Genomic DNA, 21011 nt, shown 5'->3' on the forward strand with positions numbered 1-21011 from the left:
GATTTACTCACCCTCAAGCCATCCTAGGCATATATGACTATCTTCTTTCAGACGAACACAGTCGGAGATATATTTAAAAATATCCCGGCTCTTCCAAGCTTTATAATGGTTGTGAAAGGGGGGCGTGTCTTGAAGCCCAAAAAAAAAAAAAAAAATCATCCATCAATAATAAATATAATCCATACAACTCCAAGGGGTTAATAAAGGCCTTCTGAAGCAAAGCGATGGGCTTTTGTAAGAAAAACATCCATATTTAAAACTTTATTAACTATAATATCTAGCTTCCAGGAAACGGCCGTACGCATTGATTTGCGGTGGCAGAGTAACCCCTGACCCAGCGCATAACACCGGTCACGAATTAGAGACTAAACAATACATTTTAAACAGAAATGTTGGAGGATTTCGATATAAGAAGAGCTCGAGTTTGTTGCCCTGCCATATTTGTTTGAACCGTGAGAGACGTCTAAGCTTACGCTACTACATCGCATCAGGGGTTACTCATTTGGCGCAAGTCAAGCTAGTTATTTTAATTTATAGTTTTAAATATGGATATTTTTCTTACAAAAACCCATCGCTTCGCTTCAGAAGGCCTTTATCAACCCTCTGGAGCATATGGATATTTATGATGGATGGATGAATTTTTGGGGGGCTTCAAAACACGCTCCCCGTTCACTCCCATTACAAAGCTTGAAAGAGCCAGGATATTTTTTTTTAAATATATCTCAGATTGCGTTCGTCTGAAAGAAGATAGTCATATACACCCAGGATGGCTTGAGGGCGAGTAAATCATGGGATAATTTTCATTTTTGGGTGAACTATCCCTTTAAAAGTGACAGAACGCTTTAACAGCTAACAGTAAAAATGAAACATTCTAATGTGCAAAAACAGCAAATTTAATGTTTCAGTCTTGAACTTTTCAGCATGCTGTTTTCAGTGACTAACCGCTGTTGTTGTTTTTGATAGTCAGCTACATTAAACCAAAGTCCAGAACCCAATAAGGGATTCAATTTCACTGACACTATTAAAAAAAAAAAAAAAAAACATAACACACATATGAAATTATACATAATCTGAAAAGATTTAAAGAATGTTTTCTTGTTGCTCCATGTGTGCTGCAAAAGCTACACTGAAATACATTCATTGCATTTACATCTATCTTTAACAAAGGCCTTGTCATTCACAAACAGACATTTGCAACCAAACACACAACCATCCCATCAAAAAAGACTCATTTCATCCATTGCAATTACAAAAAAAAAAAAAAAAAAAAAAAGTTATTTGAGTGATCCATCCAAAGTTAATACTCCCAAAACAAGCTGCCATTTTGTGAGAAAATATTCACCTAAATTGACAAGAGCTGCCAGAGATTGTAGGCTAAAATTATTACCAATTCTCTCAAAAACTTGAGACATTGCTATTAAATTACTCAAACGCCAAATTCCTCAGTTCAAGATCACCCGTGTCTTTTGTCCTAAACAATAAAAAGCTTGAGCTGTAACTTTGATGAGCTTAAAGGTGCAGTAAGCAATTTCTGAGAAACTGTTGATGTTTGAAATAGCCAAAACAAAACCATCTTGATAGCTCCGCCCACAAATTCACAAACACACTATGTAACACAGGCACGCCCCTTACTGCTGATTGGCTACAATTGTGTTTTGGTGCTCGGTCCAATCCACTTTCAATAGCGTTTCTCAGAAATTGCTTACTGCACCTTTAAAGTCTTAACTGACAAGTTTTAAAAAACAAACAAACAAATCAAGGCCACATGTGATGCTTTCATCCAAACGACAAAGAAAAACCAATTCGAATTGTGTTGGTACATAAAAATCATGTATTAATGTCCATGGAAATAAAAACCATTGCGGTAACACTGAATGAAACGGAAGGTCTACCCTTCAGAGGTAGGTAGAGCTATACATGATATCCTAAAACAGTTTTCAAAGCAGGATCGCAGGAGAAAGCGGAATGGGGGGGGACACAGAATATTGCATGATTTAAGCTAGTTCATGTGCTGGTGCTACAATTACCGGACATTTCTGAAAGAGACAAAGCATTATTAATTTTTTTTTCCACAGAAAAGCAATTTAAAGCGCATACAGTATTGTACATTTCATCTATACTTGTATATAAAAACAAACTAAGAACAGAAAAGTTAAATTCCCCAAATTAGGACTGACATGGATAAATGGTAGTAAGCGGTCAGTAACTGGAAGCCACAAGACAGAATGGAGTTGAGATTTACAAATGAGCATTTCGTTACGCTTTTCCATATGCTGCACGTGGGATGTGACCGGATTTTGATTACACTTCACCAGAAAACTAGAGCAAAATGGATAGGCCATTAAATATACATCAAATCTAGAGTAAAAAAATTAATAAAAAGCCAGCTCGTCTATTGAAAAAAAAAAAAAAAAAAAAAAAAAAAAAACTAAAAAGGAATGCATAATGAATTAAAACCAAAGGGCAAGTTGTGTTTTACAAACTTGACAGGAAAAAATATATATGTACAAATGTTATATATACATATACACACATAGTTGAATGTATATATTCATGTTCTATATATTTATATTCAACCGGTCATTCTCGTTGAAGTAAGCCAGAGGCCTGGAAGGGCAGAGGGTCCCTTTGAGCACCAAAAGGAGTGACGCAAGTCCACTTCTGCACAGCGCTTTACGTTAAAGTCCGAATCAGGCATAGACTCCACTCCAGAGCAGAGCTGATCGACCAATCAGAAATGATCTTCTCGGCCTCGCCTTCGGTTCCATAAATGTGTGTGTGTGTGTGTATAGAAAACATATGCATACATCAAGTCATTTGTTTTAAAACATTAGTCCAGAGCCCCGCACCCCCCTCCCTCCCTCCCACCCGCCCCACGTAAAAGAACACCCATGTAGGCAAGTCTGTAGTTGAAATCCTTATGGCAAAGAGTTTGTGGCAAATTCTCCTTTCCCCGCGGTGTAAAGTCCTCACTGCTTAAAAACAGTCTGGTTGGCAAGAAATGTTCGTTTTCTTCCACATTCAGTCTGGGGGTAAAAGGTCATGCAGGCGAAATCTCTCTCTTATGTGTGGCCGAACGTCCTCGTTCTGGATTAAAAACAAAAAAAAAATACCAAGTCAACAAAAACACATAGCTGTACATGACACCTTAGACACGAGTGTACAATTATTTTGAACTTAAAGGGATAGTTTACCCAAAAATGTAAATTGTCATTTACTCACCTTCAAGTTGTTCCAAACCTCTTTGTACACAAAGAAAGAGAATTGGAAGAATGTTTGTAACCAAGCAGATCTCGCCCTTCCATTGACTACCATAGTAGGAAAATAAATACTATGGTAGTCAATGGGGGGCAGGAGCTGTTTGGTTACAAACATTCTTCCAAATATCTTCCTTTGTGTTCAGCCAAACAAAGAGGTTTGAAACAACTTGAGGGAGAGTAAATGATGACAGAATTTTCATTTTTGGGTGAACTATCCCTTTAAAGCAGAGGTTCTCAAAGTCCGGACTCCGGTCCGGATCCGGAGGGAATTCAATCCAGACCCGCCTCAATTTCGTATTTCAACAGCACTGATTGTGTGTAAGGGATTAAAAGTATGGATTTCCTACTTTGATAAACGCATGTTAAACTTGTAAATCATTTGTTTCGTTTTATGTCTTTTGGAGATGGTCCGAAATGAAAGAGAAGGCGAGATATTTAAAGTTTTCTTGCGTGACATTGTTGTCATGACATCCAGTGAGCGTCTAGCGTTTGACGTAATCGAGCGACACTTCACCGCAGCAAGCGTTTGGATGGGTGAGGATGTCAGTTTCCAGGAAAAGAAAAGTTGAAGAAGAAAACAGAGTTTTCAAAGATTAGTGTATTTTGAAAGCAAAAGGCACTTTATTTTTAAGTGTTGATTTGTTATGCATGTTTATTAAAAACAAGTTTTGTAATAACCAATTGTTCCAGACTTTTGACATTGATGAAAATTCAGATTTGGACCTTTGAATGTAGACTTTGAGAACCCCTGCTTTAAGGCAAGACACCCCAGGTGAATAGGGTAAAAAAAATTAATTAATAGATATCGCCATACTACCCCAGCTGATTGATTACATTAAAGATTGCAAACATTTTTTGTATTACAAGTTTTCTAAAATGTTATGTTTAAATATGCAAATGAGGCATTATCTAATTAAATATGCACTAATTTGCATACATTTCTAGAACAAAAATCTGAATATTGGATGACGTCAGGTTCAAAATTTGGACATATTAAATTCAAAGGTTTTTATAGAGGGAATTTTGGATCTCTTTTTACCACTCCATAAATCAGAAAATACTATCAACAGCCAGAAAAAAAAATATTTTTAGGAATAAAATGTTGTATAAATCCCTCTGCAAAAACCTTCAGAATATAGATAGGAAAAAAAAAAAAAAAAAAAAAAAGTAAAGTTTGGTATATATAAGTTCTGCTGAAGTGGAGATTTCTGACTCCGCAGGAAAAAAAAAAAAAAAAAAAAAAAAAAAAACTTATTTTGAGAAAACGGCCTTTAAAGATATTTACTGTAATTGAAATTATGGACGCAAATAGATAAAGTGCTATAAAATATACACTTAAGTGTATTTTGGATGTTTTCTTTCCACCAGTCTGAAAAAACTCTGCCAAAAAGTGCAAAATCTCAAAATTGACAGGTGCCTGAAAAAAACTGTTTTTGCCTGTAGTGTTCCCCCTTAAAGTGTGTGACATCTGAACCCAAATGATACAGAAATTGATCTGATGCTGATAATGGTATTACAGACGACAGCCAGTTTCTCAGTATTGTTTTTCAATATCAATCACATAATGAAGGTAGTCTTCACACTACATTATCATGTATGATATTAAATATGGATAATGCTTTTGTAAATTGGCATAAAATTTTTTTTACTGTTAATAATAAAAATTTTGAATTTACTATAAAAAAAATAGTATTATGAAAGTGCAAAGTTTGAGGTATTAAAATAATAATTATTACTATTACTAAATTAAACTGCAAATAAGTCTTATTAAAAATATTTTTTTAAAAGTACATTTAATTTTTATTTAAAGCAGTTCTTACAATTCATCATTATTAAATCACATCATGAAGCTATAGTCTTCACACTAAGATATTATAAAGTATAATATAAAAAGTACACTTAAATTTTTATTTAAAAAAAACAATTAAAAGCACATCAAGAAGGTAAAGTCTTAACACTAAAATAATCTAATGTTTGATGTTAAATATTGATAGCAATTATTTTGTAAATTGCCATAAAAAAAAGCTTAGTGTTAGTAATAAAAAGTCAAATAAAAGAAAAAAAAATCCCTGGTATTATCCAAATATCTTACAAACAGTATTATGAAAGTGCATATTTTTAAAATAATAAGAAATTATTATTATTATTTCTCAGAATTAAATTTAAATCTTTAAAATGTTTCAAATAAATGTACATTTTTAATATAAATGTAATTTTTATTTAAAACAATTAAAACCCATTACATCATAAAGATATAGAGGTATATACAGATATTATAATATATGATATTAAATATGGATAGCAATACTTTTGTAACTAGGCAAAAAAAAAAAAAAAAAAAAAAAAAAAATTTAAAAAGCAAAATAAAAAGCCCTGGTATTATCTAAAAAAAAAAAAAAAAAAAAAGTAATTTTTATATAAAACAACAAAAAATAGATTATTGTGTAAAGACATAAAAGTAAAAAATTAAGATAGGAGAAAATATTTTAATATTTGAAAACGACAAAAAAAAAAAAAAAAAACCCCAACATACTTCATCGTTAAAAAGCAGCACACAAAAGACGAGACGCACGTACCAGTTCTACCAGCTTCTCCAAAAACGGCACCAGCTTTAGGAGCTCATTGTCATTCTTGTCCACAAACCAACTCTCAATGGGGATTCCATTGGAAAGCTGCAATGAGAGAAGCACATCCTGAGCTTTACATACTAATAACTCTACACAGACCACATCAATGAAGGTGAAACCCAAGGCGGCTTCACGAACCTGATAGGCAAAAGCCTGAGGAGAGTTGTCAATGATCACCGTCTTGGAGAGATCTCTCCCGAGGATGTTAAGGTCTTTGATGTAGTTTCCTTGGACGCATACGCAGTGCTCGCGGAACAATCTGTGCCTGAGACACGAGAGGAAAGACATCTTGAGCTTAATACTCACTTTAAACATCTTACAACCTGAGAATTCAGACACATTTGTTCCCATCACACCTGCATACTATTAATGCAATTAAGCTTCACTTTTTATATTTATTTTATTTTGAGAGAGCACCTGCTTGAGACAAGACCCAATAATAACTTAAAGCAACTGACCTAACCAACTGTTTTTTAGGATCCAGGATGTTCAGCAGCTTGTCAGCATATACCTTCTTGGAAGCAGTGAAGAGAATAATCTGCAGATAATTCAAGGTTATGTCATTAATGCCAGTGAAAATGGTAGACCACATCATTCATTAGATATTCATTAGGGTTCAAGAAAAAAAGCATGACAGGACTGAACATGTAAGTGAAAGACCAATGACTAGGGATGCACCGAAATTTCAGCTACTGAAAATTTTAGCTGAAAAAGCAATTTTCAGTTTTGGGCAGAAATGGTTTGAAGGGCCAAAATCATTGACGGAAACAGTGATGTTTAATTAGCACTTCTCTGATGGCAGGTTTTGACTGTTCAGCATCTCGTGCACACAACGTGGATAAACTACAACAGTAAAACGTTACTTGAGGACAGTAGCACTGGACAGCACACGTGAACCGATCAGCTCTTCCTTTTTTTTTTTTTTTTTTTACTACTAGTTATAGCACTAAATGAACATGAGCGAACACCAGAAGTTATGCTGAAAGATATAGAACTGAAATGAATCATGTCTTGTGTAATCGCTTAATCAGCGTTTCAACTGGGGAAAGACGTCAATAAAACAATTTACCTCAGGAAAGCCATTCAATGTCCTTATCTCATTAGTTAGCTAGAGATAAAGCTTTTTGCTAAATATATGCACCGTGTTAGATATTCATTATATTTTACTTAACCTGTTAGTGATGTCTTCATTATTTAATGCATGTCTGAAAAATCTGTCTCGAAAATTAATTACAGCCATCATTTAAATGTCTATATTTCACCAACAAATTGGAGTAGAAACAATTCTATTATTAAAAAAGTTGATATAAAAACTGCCTTGTGCATTTTTGTTAAACTCAGTTTGATTTGAGTGTTAATTATTAAATAAATTTGATTCATTAATTGATTATTAAACTATTTTTTGTTTTCTGAACATTTTCATTTCAGGTGTTTAGTGAAAAAAGTATGAAATCAATCAAAAAGTGTATTATTAATACTATTTAAAACAAAAAATTATATATAATTATATATATATATATATATATATATATATTTATAATTTTTTTTTTTTTTTTTAAATATGTTAAAAAAAAAAGTTTCGTTTTTTAGCCAAGTGCATCCTGAATTTTCGATATCAGCCCAGAATTTTAATTTCGGTGCATCACTAAGACACTTTTTTTTTTTTTTTTTTTTTCATATGGAGGTTTGCCATTTTTTTTTTTTTTTTTTTTTACCTATGTTACCGAAATCTGGGACAAAATTAAAAACCTGATTTGTGTGAAAGCAAAACAAAAACAAAAAGATAAAACAGTAACAACAACAAAAAAAAAGTCACTGAGTAGCAGCCAAATAGATGTAGGTTTGGGAAACTTGTATTTAAGAAAAATATTTCAACAATTAACAAGTTTATTAACAAGTATAAATAAAGTTTAAGCAGGGCTCCAGACTAACCTTTTTTTTTTTACTAGGAGCACTGTAGCGCCTTACTGAAAATTTTAGGAGCATAAGCAGAAAATTTAGGGGCACACCTTAAATCGACCTGCAGCACAGTTATTCACATTTTCCTCCATTTTGACTGAATTACTCACAAATGCCATGGTAATAAATAGACTTAACTTACAGAAATTATAATGTTCCGTTTTATTTTAAGTTTGCAATTCTCCAGATATCATTGATAATGTCTAAATAATTCAAAAGCAAAACGATTGAAAATCTATATTAGGGAGTGGAAATGGCAGCCACCTACTGGTTACAATGGTAATTTAATGTCTTTTTTTATTTTTAAATAAGTGTGAGTTTTCCTACATGTTGAAACTTTTAGTTTTATAAATGGGGATAATCTATGAAGGATGAACAAATAATGTTTTGGTCATCGCATTAAAAATAACATTTAAATATGATAACAGAGTGTTGACGTGTTGGAAAAAGATGTGTAAAATACTTAAAAGCATTTTACTATTCCTGCCAAAATTCCATGGTTACAGTTAGTGTTTCTTCATTAAATCCATGGCGAATGTTGTTAATTTGTGGACTGAAGCCCTCTATAAACAATGTTTCTCCTGATCTGATATCTATGGTTAATAACGGAGAACTCTGGGCCGAATTTAAATGCTTCCCACTAACGTTAGATCTGTCAGCGATGTTATTAATTCTGTGGCAAATTCAAATGCTTTCTTTACTAGATCTCTCAGCACTGTGTATTAACAGTCTCACATGATCAAGATCGGCTCGCGCTGCACTGGCATTGGTCCAAACTGATAAACGGTCCGTGAAGCACAAATGAGTAGCGCAGTTTCATTCTGCTTTCATTACGCTTGCCATTTGATGTTGGGCAACGTTATGGTGGTTGCGCCAGCGCGACTGCTAACAAATTTTGATCACACCGGCAGGAAAAATGGTCGCAAAATGACAAAAGCACATAAAATGATTAAAGAAATGCCAATAAAAATGATAATAGTATATAAATAATAAAATGTCACAGTTTCCAGAATTAATCAAACCAGTTGATTGTTGTGGATATATGAATACTAGGCACTTTTCATGTGCTGTTATTTTTTGTTAGATAATAATTACTCACATATTTAAGTTATCTTTAAACATTGGCTTTGCGCTTTTATTACTTTAATAAATTAATGGCATCCACATTTGTATGTGCTGTTTGCTGGGATTTTGCACATGAGCTTCACAACAACCTCAAAAAAAAAAAAAAAAAAAAAAAAAAAGTGTATTCAAAGATTTAATAAATCATGTCAATTGCATTATGGTACTAAACATTTTTTATTATTAATAATAATAATAATAATAATATTAAAAACACCTCACTTACCTCATAAATCTGAGACATGCGTTCCAGGAATTCTCTAAAGAATGGTCGTAACCGGACATACACCTTTAGGAGTAAGAAAGCAAATCACTCTAACAGAGCTGCAAAGCAGTGGAAAAGCTTGTGAAAAATGTGAAATATTGATTGTTTGAGATGCTTGGTTCTGTACCTGGTAAATGACATCTTGGAAAAGCACAGGGAAGGTCAAAGCTGCATCCTCCAATTCATTGAGGCTGCAGTGGACCAACGTCTCGTCCTGGAATAAAACCACAGCGACCGCTTAATCCTTGCATCACATAGAGCTTACATCAAACTACTTAGATCAGAGTTGAATGCCAACTTACCAGATCCAGGACGAGGGAGAACTCTGGTGTGCTCCTGGTTTTCAGAGGGAGTGCAGGCTTACGGGTGAGCTGCTCTTCAGTCAAGGGTGGCACGTGTTTGATAAAGAAATAACTGTAAGACAGAGACAAGTTAGCACACAAGCACGTGTCTATACTGAGGTTATTCCGATTTCCAGTTTGTTGAAATTTGGCTCACGGGTCAAAAACTTCCCAGTCCTCTTCATAAGTACCCTCTGGAGGAGGTGATGGCGGGACATCCGGGTAATTGCTGTTAGATCCTACGGCTAACCAAGAGAGAAAATGTGAGGATGGTCCCCTTCAGGCAGCGGTACAGCTGGAAAACATCCTAGACACTCACCAGTTAGCGGAGGCATATCAGCTTCTGTGACAATCTCTCCTTCCTCTACCGTTGTGTCTACGTGAGGCAGCGGTCTAGGGTTTAGTGCAGGGTCAAAGGTCAGGTCTCGGCCGTCAGTGGTAGTGCTGGTCGGGGTTTCCTCGAGCTGCTCCATGTCGAGCTGCTTCACAATCTCCTCAGCTTCTACCGCCTGGCCTGGGGAATCAGAGCCCGCCGTAGCTGGAGAATGAGGAAGACAATGCAATGACATCAGAAAGAGCACACAAGGAAAGAAAATGCTGCAACTTCACTGGTAAATGTTTCAGTTTGCAGCAGGTGTGACTGATTAGATGACCCGAAGGTCTCAGACAGCAGCAAAGAGTGTCAATTGTGCCTAACTGCTTTAGCTCAGAAATGCTGCCCTTTGAATTTTACTACATTATGACAAAAAAGGTCTATATGCTTCTTTGGGCACTTCAATGTGACTTCTCTGATGGTCATCTGATTTTATGGTCATGTGAGTGCCAGACCTCTGTAAAGGCAACATAACACAGCACTCACAACTAGTGTTGTCAAAAGTACCAACTTGGTACTGAAATTTTAAAAAGTGAGACAATACCTAGCATTTTGAGCGCTGTTAAGTGGATTGACTAACTTGAACACCTCTGATTGGCCATTGTGTTCACGCGCTCAACAGATACGTCTGTGATTGGCTACAATGATCAATGCACAGGAGTGTTTGAAAGCACATGGAAGTGTTTGAAAGCGTTTTGAAAGTGGGGGCGTTTGAAAGCAGGCATCCGGTCTGCTGATAGACGCCTGCGTTCAAACGCTCCCTTGTGTATCTGTGTAAGCGCTCAGTGAATAGCGTCAAAGATGTCCATTTACAACATGTTTTTGAAGTGTTGATCATTGTAGCCAATCACAGACATATCTGTTGAGCACATGAACATTTAGTCCTGGTCCGATTAGCGTTCAGATTGGCAATTTTATCACCGAACCAAAAGATACCAGACCTAAAGGCATAGGGATACGTTCACAAACTGATTGGTCGGATTTTATGATGTATTGCCTATTTTGAGATGGAACTTACCGAACATCGAAAACAATTCTGTGTGCCGAGATAAATGCGCTTGTTTTGTGTGCGTAGCCTGCATATGATGGTATTTTGGCCAGCTGGGAACTCGTGAAGAGCTTATAAAATGTGTAAAGGAGTCAAAACAATGGCAGGAATCCCTTTGTCACACACACAAACGATCTGCTGTGTGGAGACGCGTGTCTAACGCCTGTGATGGGCAAACTCGCAACTATGACGAGAAAAAAATTACATGCATGAGGATTCTGTCCTTTTTAGGGTCTCATCTTCCTGTTTTTGGTTCGTTTACATGTCTTTGGTCCGTGTTGCATTCATATACCATTCGAATCGCACCAGAGTTCGTTTGCAAGCGGACTGAGACCCATCTTTTCAGCGGCCTCGGCCTTGTTTGGTGCACACCAGGAATCGGATGGCAGCATTCACACGTTCAAATGAACCGCACTAACAGAGCAATCCCACCAGGGTTCGTTTTAATCGAACCAAACATGAACACACCCTAAGTTAGTCAGAATCCACTAGGGGGAAATGCTGGTATCATGACATTTCGATGAAGAGCATCAAATGTGTCTATTTACAACAAGTTGATCATTGTAGCCAAATCACAGACGTATCTGTTGAGCTCGTGAACACAATGGCCAATCAGAGGTGTTTAAGAATCCACTTAACAGCACTCAAAATGCTAGGGGGAAAATGCTGGTATCGTCACATTTTTAAAATTTCAGTACTGACTTGGTACCGAAGCCTGTACTTTTGACAATACTAATCACAACCCATGTGACGCATTTCTAATTCAGGCCAGAAAAGTGAGAGGGCAAAAAAATTGAACAGGACTTTACAGAGCATTCATGCATATCCCAATGAGAAATCTGCTTTTCTGAATTTATCATCATGTTCTATTATTGATGTAAAAATGTATTACATTAACCAGCATTAAATTACCACATTAAATAGATTTTACAACGGCTGCACTGCCTTCACTGGTGGCCTAAAACAATAGCTGCTTTTCCATTGTCGGGCCAAACCGTTCTTGTTGCCTAACCGTTCCATTCCGTGCCAATCCAGCTCAGCCGGTACGGATATGGTTTCATTTTCCACTGTGGGGCTTATAATAGAGCTCTCAGAGTTTACAGATGGCATGAGATGTAAATAGTGACCGCATTATGAAGGATGATCAGATATTTCTATTATTAACTTGTGTGTACTTTACTCAAATAGCGCGCTTGGCCAGCTCCAGAGAAACTGGTAGCCAGGCAACAGACAAGTGACCAATCCCGAGTGGCGACGTCACAACACACATTCTACCAGCACGGTTCAGCATGGTTGAGAATTCCAGGCCGAGTAATCGTGCCGTGCCAAACCAAACTCAAGTGGAAATATAACTATAACAGTTCTTATAACCATTTGGCCCAGTGGTGGAAAAGCGGCTAATGTCTAAATCGCTAAAGAGTGATGCAATTATGACATCAATTTGTAGGCCAAAACATGGAAACGTGTTAGCATTTTAGCACTTCCGGTTCCATCGTCCTGAAGTCAATGGGTTTTTTGAATGGGATTTTGGTTAAATGGCTGAAATAAGGTCTGTGGTGATGACAAGCTCAAGACACTTTCATGTTTTATTCTACATCAGTATTACCCCACTCCTGATTTTTTAAGCTGTGTCTTGAAAAAGGCGGTTGCTATCAAGTGGCTAAATAGGACTTCAGAGGCTGTCGTGAACATTAAATGTCAGCAACCGAACAGGTAATCTCAGTCCGCTTTTACAGCCTCATCTTGCTTATAACTGTGCTATTTTAACTCAAACTTTCAGGGAAAATGTTTTTAGATAAAAACTGAAAGTGTTATCTGAAGTTTAGTGATGGTGGAGGTGAAGTTGAAGCTGTTAGACCGTGGTGTAGTTTGCATATAGCCTATCTTTAGCTTTTTACTTCTGGTGACTGCATTTAGGCTTCAAAATTCATAAAAATTGTGTTCATCAACATTTAAGTATTAAACTTTTGTTGATCACAGAGCTTGTTTTTTTGCGATAATCCAAAAGTTTATGGAAAAATCCTTTTGGGTTTTTGTTGAACCACCACTCTATTTAGTTATTGGTTAACATTTTATTTCTTTGGAAAATTCTGGTGAATTCTGGTGAATTTTACACAAAGGCCAGTTCAAACCAGGAATAATAATGATAACCATAATATAACAGTGTCCACAGTAATGTTCTGTTTATTATAAGTGTGCTGCAGTTTTGCTGTTTGCCGATTATTTTGTTGATTATTTTTTAATACGGTGTATACTTTAAAAGTGTAAAAAAAAAAAAAACATAATGGAGATATAATTTTGTTTTAAAGAAAGTTTTTTTTTTAAGTGTTAACAATGAGATTATGTGGTTTTTAATAATCAGTTAACACTGCTTTTGTCATTTTTTACAAGAGGGACAATTTTTCACCAAAAAAGTCATTCGGTTTAACCAAAATTTCTGTTTTACCGAATGACAATATTTTCAAACAATGCTAACAGGCTGACATCTAGCTAGCAAAAGGACAATCAAATGTTATATTTAGTACAAGTTTTTAAAATATTATAGCGGCTGTACCGAATGACCTGCTGTTTCGGGACATGCGTATGAGCAGTGTTGGGTAAGTTACTTCAAAAAAGTAATTAATTACTAATTACATCATCAATGTTGTATTTAAAATACTTTTCTAATTACTCTGTCTGAAAAGTAATTTAATTACTCAATAAGTAACTTACTAATTACTTTTTAAAATCCCTATAAACCTTGACCGGATAGACAATAGAAAGGAAACTCTTTTAATAATTTAGTCAAACATGGAATAGTTTAGCCTTTTACAGCTTTTTAAAACATTTTAACTTTATTAAAACATATACTACAATACTTTACAATACTTACATTTTTTTTTGTAACAAATGTCACGATACCAAAAATCTAGTAGTCGGTACCGATACCACCAAAAGTGCACAATACTCGATACCACAGTAAAAATATATAAAAATACAAATAAAACAATGCTATATATTTTTTTTCCAGGTAGGTCTAATAGTAGTAAGTAAAAATACCACAGAAATTTAATAATCAAATATAAAATAACTCTGCATAGTCATAACTGTATAAATTAAATATAGATTAATTCTTATTAAAGCTTTTCTTTTGTCGTTTGATTATCGTTTATAATACAGACAGCCAATAGTAGACAGTAGCATGTTTTAAAGGCTGCTGTCACTAAGACCAAATGGACGGAGACAATATGCTGTTACACATGCTGTTCACATTCATATAACTAACGCGAATCTACGGCAAGACGGGCATTTTGACATAACTGTGTGTGTATTTGAACGTTTATGTGTAATAAACCGTGAAAATCTGACACCCGCGAGAGGCGGCTATGTGTGCGTGCTTTGGCTGAGAGCGCACTGACTGAGGACCGTCTCTCAGAGAGCGTGCAAGTAGTTTTTTTCTCCCTAGCGACATAGCTTACATTTTACCGTAATGTTCTTGCCTACCTGTGTCAAAAAAAGTGAAGTAATTGGATTATTTCCATTCTGCAAAACAGCCACTCGCTTCTGCCGACATCTTCAGACAGCGACTACACATCCAACTGGTCACGCACAACTGCACTACAGCTAACGATTTTAAAGAGGCAGCGTTCACTTTTACCTTTAGATGACAAATTTAGATTTTAAATTCAATATTGATTTAAACAGAACTGTTGAACTAATTTACAGTATGTAACACAAGTACATTAAGTAACTAATTAAATTACCTAAAAATGAACAGTAATCCCTTACTTTACTTTTTCAGTGGATAAGTAATTTAATTACAGTAACGCATTACTTAGTAACGTGTTACATCCAACACTGCGTATGAGCAAGTGAAAACATGAATTTTTCAAATAGTTAAGAGAGAGTTAGTTACTTTGCTTCATGACCATGTGGTCCTTTGCAGGTGTCTGAATGATGTCACATCCTGTCACATGATATTGACCGCATGACTTGATCCAAAATGGTCCCTTTATATTGGTTACTCCGAATGACATCAATGAAATTCATTTTTCCGGACATTTTTCTCATAACAAAGAAATTACTTCTACACATAATTTTAATACCATTTTGCACTATGTTGATATATAATGTTATAAAATCATGTCAGAATAAAAAATATATACATTTATTACATTATAAGATATTTTAATCACAAATGAAATGGCTGTATTGGCTTTTGGACGGTTTAAACCGAATGACCTTTTGACACTTCAAAATCTTTAAAATATCTTTATATGTAGTAAAATATAATTAAAACCTTTTGGATTCAATAAAAGAGATCTAGTTGTACTACCTTACATATTTTAACATCATTATCCCAACTTACAATGATTTTTTTGCAATCAGTATTTATTTCAGGAAGTTTAATGTCTTTAGAACAAACTTAAGAAAAATGTTTATGAATACAAAATCTTATATATTTTTTTTAACTTAAGAACAAGGTAAGAAGAATTTTATTCTTAATGTTTCACCAATCTGGCCCCAGGAATATGTATAAATAAAATTTCATGTTTCATGATTTCATGCTTCATTTTTGTTTCTCACATGTTTTTGTATAATCAAAAGGACTGAAAATCTGACTAACTTTGTGTCATTTAGGCACATACATTTATCAGCTGACAAGTGCGATCACAGGTCCTTACCGTTTTTGTTGGCGGGTGAGAAGAAGCTAAAAACAGGAGAGAAGATGGTTCCCAGGAGGGTGGTGCGGGGCGGACTGCTCGGAGTTTCCGTCTGCACCTCCAGCTTCCCATTGGGCTTCACTGGTTTACTCTGTCCTGTCATGGTATCTGAGCAGAAGAAAATGAGAAACATTAAACACCAACAGAACGCTGACAGCCTGCATATGCGTTCACAACAAAGGTAATTTACATACAGAAGCCTTAAAAGAAGAGTAGCCTGTTTATCTGTGAGAGTCAGCACTCCTACCTCCATTGACAGGACCTTTCCTGCGGGCTCTGGGGTTTGCTCTGCTGGGCAGGTTCCCACCGGTCGGAGTGGATGTGATCAGATTACTGTCTGAATCACAGTCCACACGGCTCCTCTTAGCAGGAGTGCACTGCTCCACCTGACATTAAGAAATATGGCTGAAATCAAACCGCGCTTGTGTCGCAAAACCATCTCAAAACACAAGTTCAAATCCTAACCTTGACAGCATTGCCTCTGATGAACCGTTTGATGGTGGAGAAAATGCCCGTGTCTCTCTTCTGCATCTTGCCGTCTTCAGAGGGCAAAGTGTGTTCCACCTCGGAGTGCTTCCTCTTGGTCTTGGCAGTCCGGGCGGACGGGGTATCGCTCCGCTGCTGAGATGCCTTACGCACTCTCAGCCTCATTGTCCCAAAAGTCACATGTAAGACTGGAAAAGACAAAACCAGTTAATCTACTATGAAAAACGTGCAGAGCAGCACCATGCATATTTGCATACATTTCAATACTGCCACATTAATAACACCGAATGCGAGATATTCAGCTGCCATTACGGCTGTTGGGAAATTCCATTCCGGAGATCAGTCATGGCAACTCAAGGAAAACAATCAGATCTCTTCCCTGCTGCCGTTGACAAGAAAGGTCTCCGCAGCACCCTACTGCCTGTCTTTAAGAGTGCCACAAAAAGAGGGGGAAATCATCACCCGATCAATGGGGAACTATGTCAGGGCAAACTATTGAAGACTATGATGGGTTAAAACTGGGGACACATGGTTGCAAACATTCACGCTCTTGCGTACGGGATTTGTGAGAATAGCAACTTGGAACAGATATTACTTAGCGATATATTTTGGACATGAGCGAACAAACACATTCTCCAACAAGTTGCGTGGCAGCGCTTACACAATCGAATCCGGCTCAGTTGTTCTATGCCTCCTCTCCGCTAGCCTATCAATAAAAGTGGCAAAAGCCCCTATAAAGAATATTGCCATGCAATTGTGATTTTGCATTAAAGGATTAGAATTTAAATTTTCTGATAATTTACTCACACCCATGTCATCCAAGATGTTTGTCTTTCTTCAGTCAAAAAAAAAATTTGGAAAACATTCCAGGATTTTTCTCCATATAGTGGACTTCAACAGGGTTCAACGGGTTGAAAGTCCGAATTTCAGCTTCAAAGGACTCTACACGATCCCAGCCGAGGAATAAGGGTCTTATCTAGTGAAATAATTTATTTACTTTTTAATCACAAATGCTCAGCTTGCACTGCTCTGCGATGCGCCACGCATTATCTCATTTTCTCCTCCAACTTCAAAATCGTCCGACATCGTTGTTTTACCTTTTTTTGTAAAGGGCGTTTGACTTATTCTTTGCACGTTTGCTTTGTAAACACTTGCTCATGCGTGGCGCATCGCAGAGTAGCGCAAGACGAGCATTTGTGGTTAAAAAGTTTATACATTTTTATTTATTTTTTTTAGAAAATGATGGATCGTTTCACTAAATAAGACCCTTATTCCTCTGGGATCATGTAGAGCCCTTTGAAGCTGCACTGAAACGGAAATTGGGACCTTCAACCTGTTGGTAGCCGTTGAAGTCCACTATATAGAGAAAAATCCTGGAATGTTTTCCTCAAAAACCTCAATTTCTTTTCGACTGAAGAAAGACAGACAAACACCTTGGATGACATGGGGGTGAGTAAATTATCAGGAAATTTTAAATCTGAAGTGAACTAATCCTTTAAGAATTATTCATTTGATTTTTTTTAAAACATTAAATTACTTAATTTAAGGAAATAAGAATCCTGAAGAACAATTAAGCCGTGTGTATCTGTCTAGATCTGGTAGAGGTGCACCATAGGGTTTGTCAAATTAAAATTTGAATTTCAAATATTTGTTAAATTTAAAATAAAAATGCTCAGTTAAACGCAAAAACGGTGCATTCGAATTTTAGGTGCGCATCAGGCAGCCTTATCAATAGCTATGTTTCCATCACCCTGTTTTTATGCGCATTATGAAGTATCGCATCAGAAACGAGTGATGGAAACGGCAAATTGAGAAGAAAAAAATTCCTTAATTTGCAAAAAAGTATTTACGCTTGCTTAAGGTGGTTTTTGACTTGTGCGAAAAAGAGTTCATGTGAATAATAGGAGATGGAAACGCATTTGCTGAATACATTCTGATGTAGCGAACATTAAACCCACACGACTATTTGTCTGTTTCCACTGATAAGGTTTTATTTACTGTTGGTTACTAGGTTACCAACTGTCATCCGCTCAAACAACTTGATGGAAACAGACCTAATTCTTTTTTTTTTTCTTATCTTTTTTTTTTGCTAACTTTGAAATGATTTGCTTCATGGAATAGCCTCCACACAGACAATAATGAAATTATTCTAATTAAACCATACTGTTGATGGAAAATAATATGAGTTATTAATAATGCATCATTGCTTTTGAAGAACAAACAATCTTTAATATTATTGTTTCAAATAACAGCATTGCTGTTTGAGGCTGTCTGAAGCTGAAGAGCTGAATGAACACTAGGCAAACAGAAGCGCTTTGTTAGCAGATTTTTTAACTCAACCAAACGCATCCTATATGAGATTAATCAGATATTTATGCAACATAAACATAATATTACAACTTATATCTGCACAAAATGGCGCAAATGCACAAGCGAAGTCAGAATGCGTAGCTACTGTTGTGGATGTGCTCTTCCCGTAACAACGGCAACTAAACCCAAAGAATTCACAACATTTTATTATAATAGTGTTCTCATTATGTTATGTAATATGACAGTCCCAATCATAGTTATTAATATTGCTGTTTGAGCTGCGTGCGCTGTACTGCAGTAAACTGAAGAGCTTTACAACAGCATTTATTAAATAATACATTATTTATCAGATATAATATATCGGCTTAATTCTCTTTTTTTGGGCCGATAAACATAACATTAAAAAAATAACATGTAAATCGGCCGATATATCGTGCAACCGTAAGGTAAGGGATTCCCAAATGAAGGTCGCGAGCCTCTGGGAGTTTGTGAGGGAACTCCATGTGTTTGTGAGTTGATGGAAAGCTAATAATTAATTAAATGAAATTAAAAATTAAAAAATAAATCAATAATCACAATATAGATAAGAGCGATTATCAAATCAAAGGATGCGATTTAATTAACTGTATAATCTGATGCGCTGCGCTTTAAAGCTAGTATTTTATTTTATAGTATAATTCTTCATTTTTGTAATTTAAGTTAAAACAATCAATAATAATAATTACTAACAAGTTTGAGTCCACTTTAAAGTCCAGCTAAAGTCAAAATAATATACTTCTTAAAAAAAAAAAAAAAAAAAAAAAAGACTTCCATGTCATGTGACAATTAACCGACATTCAGGATTCATAATAAAATATTTTCTATACTTTAAATCTTTAAAACAAGCTATTAAACCACTGCATCTTAAATATTTAATCAATTTCAAACACTGGAGAGTCTGCTGGTGCGAATTTATACTATAATGTTGTGTTAATGTTCGATAAGTATAGAAATAGTAGAGCAAAAATCGTACAGAATCTACCATATTGTAGTCATAATGATGTGGACTGAATGTAGAAATAGAAGTATCGTCTTTTTATGATTTTGTGCGTTCATAAAAGCATTGGTATGTGCCGTGGAAACAAACTAGTTGAAGTCTTCAGATGTGCTCGAGTGTGTCTGAAGTGGGCGGGGGTGAATCATGTCTCCTCTTTGCTTGTTGAATCTAAACAAATGTAGCTTTCCATTAGCCTGACGATCATTTCGAGCACATTTACGTGTTGTAAAACTTGTTAAATTTATGAGCCAACACAATACACCAATAAAAACATTAGCTTCTTGGGTATTTGATCAGTTCGCGCCTCCAAGCTGCATTTTTAAGCTAAAAATGGTCGCGCGCAAGTTAGCGAGCCAATCGGTTAGTGGTTTTGACATCAAAACAAAAAAAATCGCCAACAACAGTCGCCCGTAAAAAAGGCCCACTGACTTCAAATTACCCACGCCAGTTTTTTTGTCTTATTAACACCTTTTATTTTGGTGGGAATATTTGAGTATGAGGGTGTTTTAATGTCAGCGGCTAACGCTAACAGATGACTTGTTGGCTGTCTCGCGACACCCGCGCTCTGCGTCTCGTAGCTCGCGCTCCAGCGCATGAGCCTTTTTTCTTACATTGTAAACACGCAGGAAAATGAGACGTTTTTATTGATCCTATGACGTTTTATTTATGAATTAGTATTTGTATAAATGCAGTATGAAACATGCACCGTCTTTATCTGCATGAAGAACACATTCTCACATAAGGAGGGGGCGAGTCGTGAAGACGCGAGATTTCAAAGCACTGCGACCGTGGCGTAGGGTTAAATATTTATTTTTGCATGTATATGATCAAAATATGTTCGGTTTAAACACTTACATGCCAAGGGTCGCAACGACACGATCCAGAGATGGTTGTGGATCTGGCCACGGCGACTGAAGCGGCCCGCGCGAGTGTCTGTCGGCTCCTTCTCCGTTGAGTGTGAGTCACAGAACGACAGATAGATCTGCTACAGCTGCTCGGGACGCCATTTCCCGCCTCCTCTCAGAGGGATTCTTGCGAAGAACCCGGATGATGCTGTGCACTGTGCGCATGCGCACAGATACTGAGGAAGGCGGCGGTAAGGAGGAATGTCAAACTTACAGGACAGGACAATATTGAGTCTCCTTTTGTCATGATCACTTTTTGAGACGAACGGAAAACATGGCCAAAATTACAAACATGGCCTACATATAAAAACATAAATATGTCTGTCTATCTATCTATCTGTTTATCTATCTACTGCACGTCTATCTTTCCATCTGTCTAACTGTCTATCTGTCGATCTGTTTATCTATCTACATGTCTATCTGTCAATCTATCTGTCTGTCTTTCTATCTATCTGTCTGCATGTCTATCTATCTATATGCATGTCTATCTTTCTATCTGTCCATCTATCTGTCTGCATGTCTATCTATCTGTTTATCTATCTACGTCTATCTTTCTATCTGTCAATCTATGTCTAT

General features: G+C 36.1%; 1 protein-coding gene across 1 annotated transcript; it reads right to left on the reverse strand.

Annotated features, from left to right (window-relative positions):
* Positions 1-1808: 1808 nt before the first annotated feature.
* ctdspl2a (CTD (carboxy-terminal domain, RNA polymerase II, polypeptide A) small phosphatase like 2a) lies at positions 1809-20575 on the reverse strand. Its single transcript, XM_051884826.1, has 13 exons — positions 20386-20575; positions 16164-16372; positions 15946-16084; positions 15660-15806; positions 9894-10112; positions 9732-9819; positions 9536-9647; positions 9361-9447; positions 9195-9257; positions 6346-6425; positions 6026-6152; positions 5837-5932; positions 1809-3087 (listed from the first exon to the last, which is right to left on the reverse strand). The coding sequence occupies exons 2-13, from the start codon at positions 16347-16349 to the stop codon at positions 3022-3024; spliced, it is 1410 nt and encodes a 469-aa protein (XP_051740786.1). The 5' UTR covers positions 16350-16372; positions 20386-20575; the 3' UTR covers positions 1809-3021.
* Positions 20576-21011: the final 436 nt, after the last annotated feature.

The sequence above is a fragment of the Ctenopharyngodon idella genome, chromosome 24, assembly GCF_019924925.1.
Source record: "Ctenopharyngodon idella isolate HZGC_01 chromosome 24, HZGC01, whole genome shotgun sequence".
Classification (NCBI taxonomy): Eukaryota; Metazoa; Chordata; class Actinopteri; order Cypriniformes; family Xenocyprididae; genus Ctenopharyngodon; species Ctenopharyngodon idella.

Bases quoted from the DNA above. Each gene is read 5' to 3' on its own strand.
- ctdspl2a (XM_051884826.1), bottom strand. From the start codon at position 16,349: ATGAGGCTGAGAGTGCGTAAGGCATCTCAGCAGCGGAGCGATACCCCG. The intron at 15,807-15,945 runs GTAGGAGTGCTG...TCTTCTGCTCAG, and splicing joins GAAAGGTCCTGTCAATGGAG to ATACCATGACAGGACAGAGT. The intron at 6,426-9,194 runs GTAAGTGAGGTG...AATTATCTGCAG, and splicing joins GCATGTCTCAGATTTATGAG to ATTATTCTCTTCACTGCTTC.